Below are 12,141 nucleotides of genomic sequence, written 5' to 3'. Positions count from 1 at the left end.
TGTAACTACAAATTTGTACTTCTTAATCCTTTCATCTTTTCCTCCTACCCCCTATTGCTGTTTTTTAAAAATATATTTTTATTGATTTCAGAGAAGAAGGGAGAGGGAGAGATAGAAACATCAATGATGAGAGAGAATCATTGATTGGCTGCCTCCTGCATGCTCCCTACTGGGGATTGAGCCTGCAACCCAGCCATGTGCCTTTGACAGGAATCAAAGTCAGGACCCTTCAGTCCATAGGCCGATGCTCTATCCACTGAGCCAAACCAGCTAGGGCTGTTTTTTCTGTTTTGTTTTGTTTTTAATCCTCATCTGAGGATATTTTTCTATTGATTTAAAAAAATATTTTATTGATTTTTTAACAGAGAGGAAGGGAGAGGGATAGAGAGTTAGAAACATCAATCAGCTGCCTCCTGCACAACCCCCACCAGGGATGTGCCCGCAACCGAGGTACATGCCCTTGACTGGAATCGAACCTGGGACCCTTCAGTCCACAGGCCGACACTCTATCCACTGAACCAAACCGGTTAGGGCTTCCATTGATTTTTTAGAGAGAGTTGAAGGGGAGGGAAGACACACAGAGAGAAAAACCTCAATGTGAGAGACTTGATTGGTTTCTTCCCTTATGCGCCCAACCAGGGCCAGGAATGGAGCATGCAACTGAGGTATGTGCCCTTGACTGGAATTGAACCTGAGTTCCTAGAGTCCATGGGCTGACTCTCTAGCCACTGAGCCAAACCAGCTAGGGCCCTATTGCTGGGTTTTAACTTAAAACTTAAATGCCTTAACAGTAGAAATATAAAATTAAAAAATTAATAAAGTTTTTAATCAAGTGGAAATATCTTAGTAGTTCTATCTGAATCTACAGACTTAGGAACATAGACTGAAAATGTTCATAGAAGGCAGGTTGACATGTACATGGTCTTAGAATACAGTGGACGTGTTCTCCCAACATGATAGAAGTCTGGAGAAAAAGTATAACGGTGTCAATTTAAGTTGAATGATTTTTATCAACTTGTTTGTAGGCGGATCTTGCCAAGTATATGTGTAAAAATCAAGCAGCAATCTCCACTCTCTTGGCGGATTGCTGTAATAAGCCTGTGTTGGAAAAATTCTACTGTCTTGCGGAGATGGCAGGTGATAATATGGTTCCTGTTCAGGCCCCACAAACTACTGATTTTGTTGAAAATGAGGACGTTTGCAAGGACTATAAGGAGGCAAAAGTTGATTTCCTGGACAAGTAAGTGTATGAAGAATGATCCCTTCATAGCTTTTATAGACTTTGAGGATTTAGGAACAGTTCTAGGCTTTTCTTTGGAGTTGTTACAATTGTTGCCTGCAGTGCTACTTTATCCTTCCCTCTCTGAGCCTTGACATTTAAAAAAAATTAATTAGTTTTTAAGTATAGTCATAAAATTATACCTGCTCATAGCAAAAACTCAATCAATTGAGGAGAGTACAAAGTAATACGTAGAAGTTTCTATCATCGCCTCATTCTTTACTCCTCTGATATATTTCTGGAAATACCACTAGAAACATTTTGCATATACATAAATTATATACAGAGTACTGTATTCATTAATTCATTCAAAGAGTATTTCTTGAACTTACCATGACATACATTGGGTGAATATAAGTCATACATCTTTGTATCTTTGTATCTGTCTGATAGCAGCATAGAAGTATAAAGTATGGAGTCTGATACCAGGCGCTTTATATTTGTTTATGAAGAGCAGAAATTCAGTAGAATGGCAAGGCAGCATACAATTAAATGATAAAATAAATGATTATTTACAGTCAGTAAGTGGTGAGAAACTTTGAATTTATATTGTTGGATTATAATAGTATTCTGTGCACTAAATAATATTTTATAAAATTGTGTACCCTTCAAGATTTCACTAATATAGAGAGAAAAATAAAAATTTAAGAATATCTATCTATTATATATCTATCTATCATCTATCTATCTATCTATCTATCTATTATCTATCATCTGTCTATCTATCATTTATCTGTCATCTATCTACCTATTTATCTATCAGAACTTCTTTTGAAGTAGTCCAAATCAAACAAAATATACATAATAACAGGAGTCATTTATTAAACATTTAATATATGCCAGACTGTGTGTGTTATGCATAAATCATGTCCTTTGTTTCTTACAATCCACCTTATGAGATAGATACTATATTTCTCTCCATTCTATAGAGGCGGAAACTGAGACATGTGGCAGTGCAGGTAATCTGTGATCCAGCTGCACTGAGTGCCCGGTCTGCTTTCATCTACAACATAGCCGGCCATGTAGGGGGAAGATTGTGGCCTAATAGGCACACCTTCTTTGCACCTCCTCCCAGGGCTAGACTGGAAATACAACTAAATTGAGAACCATTCACTGGGAATTACCAACTGAGGTCCAACTGAGGTTCAAGGAAGGACAGACAACACCTGGAGACTGGCTGGAAGGGCGTGGTCATGCAAGGGGCTGACCCCGCTTCCACAGGCGGCAGGCTGAGCGTGAGGAGGGAGCTCTTGACTACAGGAGGCTATTGCCCTGAGAAGATCAAGGCCTGACACCCAGGCTGGGCTCCACAGCTCAGAGCACCACAGCCGGCCCATGTAACATCCAGCCAAGAAAGGTGACAAGGGCTTCTGGCTGCCAGGGAGTCTGGAGCTGGTGGGAGATAAAGCCGGTTAAAAACAAACAAACAAACAAACCAACCAAGAGCACAGGATTTTTGTTTGCAGCTACTCATCTGAGGCTTTGGTGGAGGGAGGACGGTGGGGACTTGAGGTGCCTTAGGAGAGGCTGGGGTGGAAAACATTGGAGGGAGACTTGGATAAGAGGCAGCCAGGAGACCTGTATTCAGTCTCACCACTCCCCAAACTGAACAGCCATTTTTCCTGAGTTGTGCTGGCCCCTTTCAGAAGCCACAGCTTAGGAAAAGGAAAAAACCCCACCCTAGGTGCTACAGCCTACCCATTCTCAGGATCCCTGCCTGCCACACCATGCATCTTGATCTTTGCAGAGGAGAAAGCAGCAGAGGCCAAGCCTACGGGTTTGAACAGTCTCAGGAAGCACCAGTGACTGAATTGGGCGTTGGGCCAACTGTACAACTACAGCAAGAACCTTACTGGTGCTTCCCCCACATGGAAGAGCTGATAGAAACTCCAGGTTCCCAGCTGATCCCACTGGACTGCATATGAGGATCTCTTCCCAGCCGAGGGCGGGGAAATATTCCAGGACACTCTCAGAAGAGCAGTTCTGAGACAGGGAAGCACAGTCATCACTTTCCCTGAAATCCAAGCAACACCTCCCCCTCATGGATGACCCAGATCTAGACTCCTGAGTCCACCTAAGTCCTGCTTAGAACCAGACTCTTGAGCGATTAAGATTGATAGCTGGCTGGTAGGTGAGCGAAGGCGGAGGTGGAGCCTGAGGAACCTGGGGAAGTTTGCTGACCTATCATTGGGCCACGTGTTGCTCACAAACCCACCTTAGAGTGCAGGTTGGCCCCTACCAGGAGCAGCCAAGTCCTGTGGAGAAAGACACAAACTGTGGATTGCTTGAAGCTTCAAACAGGTTGCTGAGAGCCAAAGCAGGACAGTTTCTGACAGCGGTCAGCACCTAACTCTCTCCCAGGAAGTCCAGAATTGGCAGACAAAACAGTCAGCCTCAGTTATCAGAAGAGCAGGATCCAAAGGGTGCTCCCAGGAGGCACTAAACTCTGCTGAGATAAATGCCACTTCACTTTTTTTCTTTTAATCTTCCTTCTTTATTGATTTGTTATTATTTTAGTCTCTCTTTTTTCTTTCCTAGATCTAATTTTCCCCTTCTCTTTTCTTATGCTATTTTTTCTTCTGCTTTTTCATGTTTCCTTTTCTTATTTTTTGTCTATCTGCTTTCTCCTATATTTTCCTTTTCATAATTATTTTCTTCCTCTTTTATGCCATTTTCCTTCCCCCATTCTTTATTACTAGAGGCCCGGTGCACGACGTTTGTGCACTGGGGGAGGGGGCAGTCCCTCAGCCTGGCCTGTGCCCTTTTGCAGTTCGGGAGCCCTCAGGGATGTCCAATTGACGGCTTAGGCCCGCTCCCCATGGGCAGTTGGACATCCTTAGTGCTGCTGCAGAGGCGGGCCACTGCGCTTGCCAGCCATCAGCCTGGCTTGTGGCTGAGTGGTGCTCCTCCTGTGGGAGCTCACTGACCACCAGGGGGAAGCTCCTGCATTGAGTTTCTGCTCCCTGGTGGTCAGTGCACATCATAGCAACCAGTTGTTCTGCCATTCAATAGATTTGCATATTACCCTTTTATTATATAGGATTTTCTTTCTTTCATATCTGCCCTTTCATACTCCTTTTTCTTTCCATTTTCCCCCCTGGTATTTTCTTCTATTATTGTTCTCTTTTCTCCTTCCTAATTCTTCCTTTTTTTTTTTGTGGTTGCTTCTGTTGCTGTTGTGGGGTTCTTGTATATGTTTTTGTTTTGTTTTGTTCTGCCAGCACCTCCACAACAGCTCGCATGAGGTAGTCTGGGGTGAGCCTCACAGTCAGCCAGCCTGAAAGGAGATTCCTCCCATGAATTGAACAACATTCAAGACCCAATTACAACAGAATAACCCAAATAACTTACACAAAGGACATTCCTAGAGCATCCAGCTTAGGAGATCTAAGAGACTGCACCACTGGGTCCCACAAAACACTTACTATATAAGGCCACCCCACATAGACTGGGAGGCATAGAAATTTCAAGAAACTTAGTGGGAACTACAACAGCATGAAATAAGAAATAGAAACCATAAGTAAGAATCAGTTGGAAATGAAGACTAACATCTCTGACATCAAGAATACACTGGAAGGGATCAAAAGTAGATTAAATGAGACAGAAAATCAAATCAGTGACTTAAAAAACAATGTAGAAAACACACACCCAATTAGAGAAGCAAAAGAAAAAAAGACTTAAAAAGCAGGAGGATAGTTTAAGGCACATCATGAAACTTAACATCTGCATCAGAGGGTATCCAGAAGGAGAAGAAAGTAAGCAAGTAATAGAGAAGTTGCTTAATGAAATAAAGATAGAAAATTTCCCTAGTCTGGTGAAGGAAAAAGTCACACAAGTTCAGGAAACAGAAAATTTCAATCAAGATGAACCCAAAAAGACCCAGTCCAAGACAAATCATAATCAAAATGACAAACATTAAAGACAAAGAATCTTAAAGGCAGCAAGAGAGAGACAGAAAGGTACCTACAAGGGAGTACCCATTAGAATGTCAGCTGATTTCTCAACAGAAACACTTCAGGCCAGAAGAGATCGGCATGAAGTATTCAAAGTAATGGAAAACAGGGATCTGAAGACAAAACTACTGTATCCAGTAAGACTATCATTTAAAATTGAAGGAGAAATAAAGAGCATCCCAGACAAAAAAGGCCACAGGAGTACATGACCACCAAACCACCACTGCAATAAATGTTAAAGGAAGTACTTTAAAAGGAAAAGAAATTAAGAGAGAGAATGAGGAACATAAATATAAATAAAAATGGCATTAAATAAGTACCTATTAATAATAACCTTAAATGTAAATGGAATAAATGCTCCAATCAAAAGACATAGAGTAGCTGAATGGATAAGAAAACATGACCCATATATATGCTGCCTACATGAGACTCACCTCAGAACAAAATATTCACACAGACTGAAAGTGAAGGAATGGAAAACATTTTTTCATGCAAATGGAAATGTAAAGAGGAGGGAACTAAGGTGCTGACAGTTTAAAAAATTGCCTAAGGTGGTATAGTAAAATAAGTGTTAGAGCAAGGATTTGCATGAAGGTAGCTTTAACTCTGAACCCCAATCCCTTAGCCACCAAGTTTTATTGCATGCATGTGTTTGGTTAAATTGAGACCTTTGGGATATGTGTTTTTCTTGTGATTAGTTAGGTGGTTTTTCTTTCTTCTTTGTTCAACTAAGTCTATTTTATTTTCATCTTAATTAGGTTTTTACATACGCACTCAAGAAAGTATCCTGAATTCTCTGTCTCATTAATACTGAGACTTGCCAAGAAATATCACGCTATAATGGAGGAGTGCTGTGACACCCATGATAATCAGGCATGCTATACCAAAGTGGTAGGTTTCCCAAAGGAAAAATAAAATACAGATCTTTGATTGGTGATTCCAATAATAAGAAAGAAACATAATACCAGAATGAAAAATGCATATAATACAATTGAGACATTCTCTTGAGATAATTTCAATTTTGTGCTCTTAAGCATCTTAGGGGGAAATGGTCTTGATAGAATGGTTAATAAAACCTAGAATAGTCCAGAGAAAAATGACTTGAAGAGAACAATCTCTAATTTCACAAAATCTTGACAATGTTTTTATTTTTCTTTTTTAAACTTTTGGGAACAAAATAAGATGAAGTAAATGTAAATGTTAATTAAAAGTGATATAATGTAGATATGAAGAAAATTAACCTGATTTCAAGATTTATCAAATATCAAGAATTAGCATCTTAAGTAAGGTTGTGAAATCTATTCATTTAAGATATTTTCAAATCTTTTTGAAAAGGTTTAAGAATGATTTTATAAGAAATTAAGTAAGGAGACAAAATCTATTCTGGAGGATTTTGCCATTATATTTAACTATGTTAAAATGGGATTCTAGCAGGTTTAGGATATTTAGCACTTTGAATATATGGAGTGATTTCCAAACTTCTTTCCTTTACCAAGAACCTGCTATATGCCAGGCACCATGATGGATCCCATGATCAAGGTAAAAACTGTTATTTCAGAGATGTCAGGATCCAACTAGAGAGATGGCTTTATAATAATCATAATGCTTACAATTATAGCTATAATGTATTGAGCTTTTATTGTGTTCCAAGTGCTGTTGAAATTTCATTAGCTCAGGTGGTTTTCACAGAACATTCCATGAGGTGAGTAACCATCTTCATTCCCATCTTAGAGGTGAGTTTTCTAAAACTTAGTGATCAGAAGTAAAGTTCTACAACTAGAACAGGATTCAGCTTACCTGGCTCAAATACACTCCAGAGCCTGAATATTCTTAATCACTTATACTATGCAGTGTGGATGTATTGTAACAGGCTTGGCATCAAACGTTTATTTAGATGACTTTGGGCAGAAGGGAAAAAGGCTCTTATTCGGCCTATACAGGTAAAAAACAGCCTACATCTGATCCTTGGGTGAAACCCTGTAAGCACAATTCTTTTCTTTTAGTTGTATGAACTTCAGCCTCTTGTGGATGAACCACATGAATTTGTAAAAAAAGATTGTGAAACTTTCAAAAACCTTGGAGAGTATGGCTTCCAAGATGCGTGGGTATTTTTGTTTTTGACTAATATTTTTCTTGATCAGTTTCTAATTTTTTAAGACTCTCTCTCTCTCTCTCTCTCTCTCTCTCTCTCTCTCTCTCTATATATATATATATATATATATATATATATATATATATATACTAGAGTCCCAGTGCATGAAATTTGTGCATGGGGGAGGGGTCCCTCAGCCCGGTCTGCACCCTCTCCAATCTGGGACCCCTTGTGGGATGTCCAACTGCTGGTGTGGGATCGGGCCTAAACTGGCAGTCGGACATCCCTCTCACAAACTGGGACCCTTGGCTCCTAACCACTCACCTGCCTGACTGCCTCTGCTTACCAGCCTGATCACCCCCTAACTGGTCCCCTGCCGGCCTGGCCACCCCCTCACTGCCCCTCTGCCAGCCTGGCTGCCCCCTCACTGCTCCCCTGACAGCCTGATTGCTCCTAACCTCCTCTGCCTTGGCCCCCGCCACCGTGGCTTTGTCCAGAACAGTGATTCTCAACCTTTCTAATGTTGTGACCCTTTAATACAGTTCCTCATGTTGTGGTGACCCCCAACCATAAAATTATTTTTGTTGCTACTTCATAACTGTAATTTTGCTACTGTTATGAATCGTAATGTAAATATCTGTGTTTTCTGATGGTCTTAGGCTCTACAGCAGTGGTTCTCAACCTGTGGGTCGTGACCCACAGTTTGAGAACCGCTAGCAGGGTAGCCTTAGCGATTCTGTCATACATGAATGAAAATACAGGATATATTTCTAATCCCTCTCCATTAAGAAAGACTGGAGAATAAAATAGTTGATGGGTTGAAGAGACTTATATTTGAGTTCAGTTTAAAAAATTAGCCTCTTGAGACTGGGAAGGAAAATACTAAATCTTTTGATATAGGAACTAAAGATTCCCTTTGAAGGTTAAGAAATAGTTATGAACAAACAAAAGACAGCAATGCTTTTCAGAATTGCAAATAGTTAGACTTTAATGACAGTGCATCAAGAAGTACTGCAATACATAAGTTGAAAGAATAATATGCTGATTTAGAAGAGCCTTATCTGTGATTTAGTAGAGCCTTATCTACTTGTCTTTACAAGTAGGGAAAGATCACTAGGTAGACATTTACTGTTCAACTTACATATATAAGCACTCTTCTAACTGTGGGTGCTAGGGATAATAATAATTAACAAATCTCTTCCCTTGAGTAGATTACAGTCATATATCGACTTTCAATGGTGGTTGGAATTCTTAATAAAGAATTGTTACATGCTAGACATCATACCAGATTGATGGCATACTTTATGTCTTTTAATTTAATCCCTGCACCATTCCTATTGAGTCAGGTATGTTGCATCCCATTTTATAGATTAGAAAACTCATCCATATCTTTCTAATTTAGCACAGTGCTGATATACAAGGGAGAGCAATAGTAGGAATACAGTTGTGAGTATGCAAAACAGAGTTAATATAATCATAACCTGCATATCTTTTTCCATATGAACAACTGTAAATCTTCTTGAGACCACCCCTGCACCTTAAGCTCTCTGTAAGTTTTATTGAGAGAAAAAAAAAGCAATTAGTAAATATATTAATGTCACTGAATTATAGTAAGTTAAGTCACTTTCCTAAGACTACACAGAACAGGTGCAATTCAAATTTAGGCTTACCTATTTGCTTAAGACGAGGTCTCCCCAACTTCCTCTCAAATAATCTAAAGATGAAAATAATTTTATGGATGGAAAATTATTATAATTGATTTTGTCTATTTTCTGCTTCACCTACTATGTTAGAAAAAATAGTTTTATGCCCGGCTGAAAACACTGGACTATTTTGTTACAGGCTCTTAGTTCGTTACACCAAGAAAATACCCCAATTGTCAACTCCAACTCTTGTGTATCTCTCAACAAAGCTCGCAAGCATGGGCAGCAAGTGTTGTATGCTTCCTGAATCACAAAGAACAGCTTGTGCTGAAGACGATGTGAGTCTTTTGAAATATAATAAGTCAATAATGATGAACTTTGGTCTTGAGATATTTACAAAATTAACTTTCAGAAGCAAGAGTAAACTAACGTGTGTGTGTGTGTGTGTGTGTGTGTGTGTGTGTATAAGACTTGGTTGCCTACATTATCCTGACCATCAGAATGAGGATTGAGACAAGATCCTGAAGTTGATAAATTGTTCTGAAAAAATTCCATGAATTTTTAACGTTTCAATCTGGCATTAAAAATTTTTTACTTTTTGGGAGACTGCTTTCACCCCATTCCAACACATACCTTAGGAATCACCTCAAATTATTTTAATCAATTATTTTATTGAATGGATTATTCTGCAAATGTAGACATACCTAAAATAGAAAAGACTTTTAAATAGCCCTTAGGACTTGTAGTAAGCAAATCACTCCCTCAAGTCAATCTTGTGTTCAGAGTTTCTAGTTAAAACACAACACTTTTTTTGGTCCATGGGAAAGCTGGAGTTCAAGAAAACTTTCATTATGCTTCTTTTAAATTTCTGCTGGACTCCCTGTTCTGTAGCTGTCCGTCGCCCTGAATGTGTTTTGCACAGCACATGAGCAGACACCTGTGAGCCCCAGGGTGACCATATGCTGCACAGAGTCATTCTTGGACAGACGGCCATGCTTTTCTGCTCTGGAAGATGATGAAACCTACATTCCCAAACAATTCAATGCTGCAACATTCACACTCCATGCATTTGTATGTGCACGTGCCGAGCCTGAGCAACAAGTCATGAAACAAATGTGAGTGGCATTTCATTACTGCATATGTTTGTAATCTTGATAGGGAGAACTGTCAATGGAATGAGTTACTTTTTCTGAAGTAGTGATTAAATTCCTTAGAAAATAGTATTTAAGTATTTTCCTTGTTAAGGTGATAAAAGTGTGAAAGAAAAGAATAGCTTTTGTTTTCTTAGCAAAACAAGCAAACAACAACAAAAAAACTGTACTATAAATTTGTCTAAAAATCATTCAGAATAATCATGTGGATAAAGGCTATCTATACAAATAAAAGAGTAATATGATAATTAGACCAGATAGACCGGACATCTTCCGGGCATCCTTCTGGACAAAGCCATAGTGGTGGGGGCCGAGGCAGAAGCAGTTAGGGGAGATCAGGCAGGAAGGCAGAGCAGTTAGGGGGTGATCAGGCAGGCAGGCAGGTGAGTGATTAGGAGCCAGTGGTCCCGGATTGTGAGAGGGATGTCCGACTGCCGGTTTAAACATCCCCCAAGGGGTCCCGGATTGGAGAGGGTGCAGGCTGGGCTGAGGGACCATCCCCCCATGCATGAATTTCATGCACCAGGCCTCTAGTAATAGAATAATATCTTAAGACAGGTACAATAGAAAAAGCTGAACAATTAACTGATTCATTTGTGAGGTAGTAAATAAGTTAGGCAAAGTCTTAGAAGAATTTATTTCTAGGCATAAATGATTTTAAGTTTGTATTATGGTATGGCAAACCTATGTGATATAACTTTTGAGAATGACATTTGGATGAAACACATGTAGAAGTGTGAATTCTGAGACTTGACTCTCTGTCGCTGTCACAAGCGGTTAGATATGCAATATAAAGTGGCTGTCATGTCTGGTGGGTTCTGATTCTGATGGTGGCCATAGACTTAAGAGGAATATTGCAAAACTTACTGTGCTCACAGGACGCTCTAGCACTATTATCTGTGCAGACATCAATGAAAGAGAACCACTGGCTCCCATGAGTTCGGATAGTCTTATTTCCCCTGGCCCCTGCATATTCATTTTGAATAGACCAACTAAAGACCAAAAATATAGAATCTTGGATTAGAAACTTTAAATAGAGTCTAAGGTAATTAAGCTGCTAAGAATAATTTTTAGTTCTCACATTGCTATAAACTGAATACTTTTTAAATGCAATGGCATAATGATTTCCAGACATTTATTTGAGAAGAGTTTATTGATTTACTGATACTATAGATATTGAGCAATTTTCATTGATGATTTTATTTGAGCCTTCCACCAACTCTATGAAGATAGATTTTATTCTCTTCCTGATGGAAATGAGAATATTGAATTTTATAGTGGTAAGCCTGGGCCTCAGGCTCACAGTTGCCTGGCTCCAAGGATTATGATCTCAAACAATAGTACTACTGCCTTTACTATCTTCATTTTCTTTATGTGAGTAACCTCTTCCCTGTTTTGTTTTGGTTTCATTTGAGTGCAGTGCACTTGCAGAGCTGTTGAAACACAAGCCCAAAGCCACTGAAGAACAACTGAAAACTGTTATGGAGAAATTCTCAGCTCTTATACAAAAGTGCTGTGCAGCTGATGACAAAGAAGCCTGCTTTGCTGATGAGGTGCTGGAGTCATCTTCATTTTAATATACAGTGTCCTTTGTTGTGGCCTGTTCAGGCTAAGGCTCAGGGGACTCTGTATCTGAAGGACACTCTGCACATGGGGCCCAGGAATCTTATTCTACATACTAGAGGCTCCATGCATGAATTTGTGCACCAATGGAGTCCCTCTCTTGGCCTGTAGGATCAGGCAGAAACTGGCTCTCTGACATCCCCTGAGGGGTCCCGGATTTTGAGAGGGTGCAGGCCAGGCCAAGGGACCCCACTGGTGCATGATTGGGGCTGGGGAGGGGTGTGGGAGGTTGGCCAGCTGGGGAGGGACTGTGGAAAGGCTCCAGGGTGTGTCCAGCCTGTCTCCCTCAGTCCTGATCAGCTGGACCCCAGCAACAAGCTCACCTACCAGTTGGAGCATCTGCCCCCCTGGTGGTCAGTGCATGTCATAGCGACTGGTCGACTGGTTCCCTATCTGTCCC

At 40.1% G+C, this 12,141-nt stretch overlaps 1 protein-coding gene across 1 annotated transcript in view; it reads left to right on the top strand.

Moving 5' to 3' along the window:
• LOC308241947 (albumin-like) overlaps window positions 1-11,695 on the top strand; it is a gene marked incomplete at both ends in the record, with an annotated part of 65,798 nt that extends 54,103 nt beyond the window's left edge. The window contains 6 exons of the mRNA XM_080655644.1: window positions 1,026-1,240; window positions 5,991-6,123; window positions 7,236-7,333; window positions 9,167-9,305; window positions 9,859-10,038; window positions 11,534-11,695. Of these exons, the coding sequence (XP_080511770.1) occupies window positions 1,026-1,240; window positions 5,991-6,123; window positions 7,236-7,333; window positions 9,167-9,305; window positions 9,859-10,038; window positions 11,534-11,695 (927 nt within the window). The remainder of the gene's footprint in view (window positions 1-1,025; window positions 1,241-5,990; window positions 6,124-7,235; window positions 7,334-9,166; window positions 9,306-9,858; window positions 10,039-11,533) is intronic.
• Between the last annotated feature and the right edge of the window lie 446 nt (window positions 11,696-12,141).

This window comes from Plecotus auritus, assembly GCF_963455305.1.
Source record: "Plecotus auritus genome assembly, chromosome: 1".
In the NCBI taxonomy this organism is placed as follows: Eukaryota; Metazoa; Chordata; class Mammalia; order Chiroptera; family Vespertilionidae; genus Plecotus; species Plecotus auritus.
The sequence above is the reverse complement of the archived record's forward strand: the minus strand, read 5'-3'. Positions and strand labels throughout refer to the sequence as shown.